Below are 4,418 nucleotides of genomic sequence, written 5' to 3'. Positions count from 1 at the left end.
CATACACACTGAGAGCAACACATTTGAAAGATCTTTATGAAACCATTACTATGAAGACACTAGCCAAAGATGAGAGACTTGATATCCTGTTAACATTGAAAGCCACTGTTAGGGTAAGGAGGGAGAAGGGAGAGTATGTGTAACTATAAGAACTTCTCCAGGAGCATAACTGTAAGCTAACAAGAGAGATAGTTGAACTGGTTGATAGAGAAGCTGATTTGTTAGTGAGGGACACCAAACCATCAGCTCTTATGGGTATGTCAAGTATTGGTTCATGTGACCATTTGGTGCATTAGGTTTGAAGAAGAGGATTGCTACATTGTTCCTTCAATATTGTAAGACACCACTCTTTAATCCTGAAGCTGCCAAACACATCAAAGTACTATACACTATTCATTATGTACCATTATCTTTACTCTTCTCTCATCAGGTTCCACAGGATCCTTCTGTATTAAGGACTAATGTTTATTATTGTAGAAGTTGCTGTCAATATTTACCATCAACTGATTTTGAATTATCAACAAAGTCATGGTAAATTGGCCATTGTCTACACTTCTTCTTTACTCCTTTCTTTCATTTTCCATCCTTCCACCTTTCCTCTCTCTTTACTTCCCCATACAGTGTCATTGGTCATTGTAGACAGTGTAAGGAGTTGGATAATAAAGCTCGTGCTAGAGAGGACTATACATTATATTGTGCTATGCTTAAGACAATACGTAAAACAGAGGAAAACTATCAAGATGACTCCCACATTATCTTTATTATACAAGTAATGGATTGTAGGCATAGTAATGAGGGGTACAAGGATAATGCATAGCACATTACTTAAATAGATTATTTTTAGTAAAACCTACATAAATATTGTTTATCTAACTTTTTTTTTCAGCTAGCATATCTTTGTAGGAGCAATTTTGCAATTTGCATGCTTTGTACATGTACATCTTGTACATCTTAAAAGCACATTTAATGTACTTATAATTAAACAAGGCATATTAGGCCAGTGGAGTTTTGTAAACAAGGCCTAGTGTACTAATGATTTATAGATATTTTACCATATAGCGGGTATATTCCGTTCGAGTTTAATTCGTTCTTTTTGTTCTCATTCCTTGTGGAATGAACATTTTCCAAACGAAAAGGGCATTTTCTCAATGCCCGTGTGCAAAATGGCTGCTCAGAACAAAAATAAAATGAACGAAATATCTAATTCTACTTAGAATAAACATTTTTCCAGATGAAATATACCCACTATACAGTATTCATTTATATGTATTATTATTTTTTTACAGGCTTAAAGTTCACAGTTTACAGATAAGATAAGACAAAGGCACATACATGTATCAGTAAGAAATTATTTCACACAGATACCAGGAACGATGGAGGAAATGTCAACTAAAATTAAAGAACTAGCTCTACCTCGTCCTAAAGAAAGAATCATTGTAGTTAGGCAACACCCACAGGAACAACAACAGCAATTAACATTCATGCTTTATAGCAAATTACATGTATATAGTAGAGGAGTGCCTTTATAAATGATGTGTGTGATTAACTATCATTAGTTGTGGGAATGAAGCATAAAATGTACTCTGTACTAGTGGTTGCTGTCTTCTTGTTGAGTGTCAGTGAAGTTATTAGTCAATGTCCACCTTCCTCAGGTAAGACACTGGATGTTTATAATAACAACTGTATAGGTTTTTATAGGTATATACCTGAGGCATAATGGAACCTGTTATCCCAATGAATCATATTTTTATGATGCTAATATTACAGGAGCCAGTAACAGTATTATGTGTGTGTTACCTGGTTCTACTCTGAATGGTGGAGAGTGGGCTACTTCTAGTGGATCATCAGTTGAATGCAGTACTAATCCTCTTAAATGTAATAAAGTATCTTCACCTAATGCTAACATCAGTCTGTACATACCTAATGGACAAGGCATATCACCATCTGATGATGGCTGGTACAAGTGTTGTCTACCCACTGATTGTTCAGATCCTAACACTAACATCATCTTTGCTAATATATTCAGTAAGTGTTCTCATTAAACTAGTGCACACTGTCACTTTGTTGCTGATTTACTGTAGGATGGGTACAGATTGAAACCATCACAGTAGACCTTCCTTCAGATAAAACAACTATACCTCAGTCATATACACTACATGCCATTAAAATTGGTCATGATGATCACAGTTCTTTTTTACATTCTGTCAAGTGGTACTATGAGTCTGGTAGCAGTAGTGCTGAACTCTGCACTGGATCTATGACCTCATACAGTTGTAACTTCATGTATGGTAATGGAATGTCAATGGATTATGGTAGTGGAAGGTGGGACTATACTCTAACTGTTACTTGGAATGGAGAGACTATTACTAGTGGAGTACTGAGTCAATCAAACAACAATGGGGATCATGTATTTAGATTCCATTTACATTTTGGCCATTATGCTCATAACCCAGTAGCAAGAAATAGAGACATTTTTGTAACAGGTAAGTGGCAACAAAATGACTTTATTATTCTTTATAGTACCAGCAACTGCTCCCTCTTCTTTTACTGAGGTCAACAAGACAGCTACCACTATCACTGTCAATTGGACTGCACTTGAGTCATCTGATGCTGTTGGATATGTAGTCAAAGTCACTAGTGACACAGACACTGTGCAGACAGTACAGGTGGAGGGAAGTAGTAATAATACAATCATACTGAATGGACTGAGGGAACTAACAACATATAACATCACAGTCAGAGCCTATCAACAATTACTGGGACCTGCTAGTGCAATCAGTGTCTTCACTCACATTTGTCATCAAGAAGGTCTTTAACTTTAATATAAATATAATGTATAAACATTGATTTATAGGTATCTATTTAGCATATAATCGAAACTGTTATCCTAATGGATCATATTTTTGGGATAGTACTGTCAATGCAGCTAATGAAGCTATATCATGTGTGTTACCTGGTACTAGTCTAACTACTGGTCAGTGGGTTAGAGTTGCTGATCCTGATGATCCTGTTGACTGTAACAGTAATAGTGACAGTGATCCTTTTCAATGTACTAATGTCACTTCACCTGCTGCTACTCTCAATCTTTATCTTGCTCAGGGACTATCAACAGAAGAAGAAGGTTGGTACAAGTGTTGTCTACCCACTGATTGTTCAGATCCTAACACTAACATCATCTTTGCTAATATATTCAGTAAGAGGAGACTATAATCACTTACTGATGTAATAATTTTTGTTGTAGGATTTGCAGAGATAGAATCATTTACTGTTACTGATCTTCCTTCTGATATGACAGTATATCCTCAGGAATACAAACTGAATTGTACTAAAATTGGACACTATGGTTATGCTATTAGTATGAACATTGATAGTACTGCACTGGCTAGTTATACTAATTGTGATGATCGAAGTAGTACTTGTCCTGGTACTGTGTTAGTTAGTAGTAGCAACACAGTAAGATATAGTGTTGATATCACATGGGATGGAATGACTGTCAGTAGTGGATCAATCAATCAATACACCACTGGAGATCAAACATATCAGTGTGTAATGGAAGTTAATAATCAACCTACTAGAATACGTAATGTAACTATAAAAGGTAACATATTAGGTTTGACTTTAAAAACTACATCTTTCTATTAGTACCAGCAACTGCTCCCTTTTCTCTTACTGAGGTCAGCAAGACAGCTACCACTATCACTGTCAGTTGGACTGCACTTGATTCATCTGATGCTGATGGATATGTAGTCAGTGTCACTAGTGACACAGACACTGCGCAGACAGTACAGGTGGAGGGAATTAGTAATAATGCAATCACACTGAATGGACTAAATATAGAAACAACTTATAGCATCACAGTCAGAGCCTATCAACAATTACTGGGACCTGCTAGTGCAATCAGTGTACATACTTCAGGTATTGCTATTGCACCTTTTAATGTATTTGTAACATTGTTGATGTATTTCTAGTTATTAATTCAATCAATTGGACACTAGTTTCATCCATTACACAACTCAATAACACTCAATATTGTATTGATTGTTTCACAACTGATATAAATCCTTCAACTGATGTTTACTGGCTAGTGAATGGAGTTATGAAGAGTAACTCAAACTATTCATCAATTGAGCTCCTGACAAACATGTACAACAACACACTACTGGTATATCCTGATCCACTGGGAGTGCCAGTTAATGTTACCTGTATAGCAATGTTTGAAGGAGTCAACTACAGTCAATCTGTGATATTACATGGTATGATTATACTTTAATCAATAGTAGATACCTTTGTCTCTTTTCTAGCTCCTAGTGGTCCTCCAAATAATGTGAGAGGGTTTATATTAAATGCTATTAGCATCAAAGTGAATTGGACCAATTCATCAGAGACTAATGGATATGTGATTGAGTATACTACTGGAG

General features: G+C 35.9%; 1 protein-coding gene across 1 annotated transcript in view; it reads left to right on the top strand.

Moving 5' to 3' along the window:
- The first annotated feature begins 6 nt into the window (after nt 1-6).
- Nucleotides 7-4,418, top strand: part of LOC100637937 (IQ and ubiquitin-like domain-containing protein) — a 9,658-nt gene continuing 5,246 nt past the window's right edge. The window contains exons 1-5 of the mRNA XM_003390928.3: nt 7-113; nt 162-255; nt 297-379; nt 431-531; nt 622-769. Coding sequence (XP_003390976.3) covers nt 51-113; nt 162-255; nt 297-379; nt 431-531; nt 622-769 — 489 coding nt within the window. The 5' untranslated portion in view covers nt 7-50. The remainder of the gene's footprint in view (nt 114-161; nt 256-296; nt 380-430; nt 532-621; nt 770-4,418) is intronic.

Source organism: Amphimedon queenslandica, unplaced genomic scaffold (assembly GCF_000090795.2).
Source record: "Amphimedon queenslandica unplaced genomic scaffold, v1.1 AMPQUscaffold_11465, whole genome shotgun sequence".
NCBI lineage: Eukaryota > Metazoa > Porifera > Demospongiae > Haplosclerida > Niphatidae > Amphimedon > Amphimedon queenslandica.
Note: the sequence above shows the minus strand (reverse complement) of the source record. Positions and strands in the feature narration are given on the sequence as shown.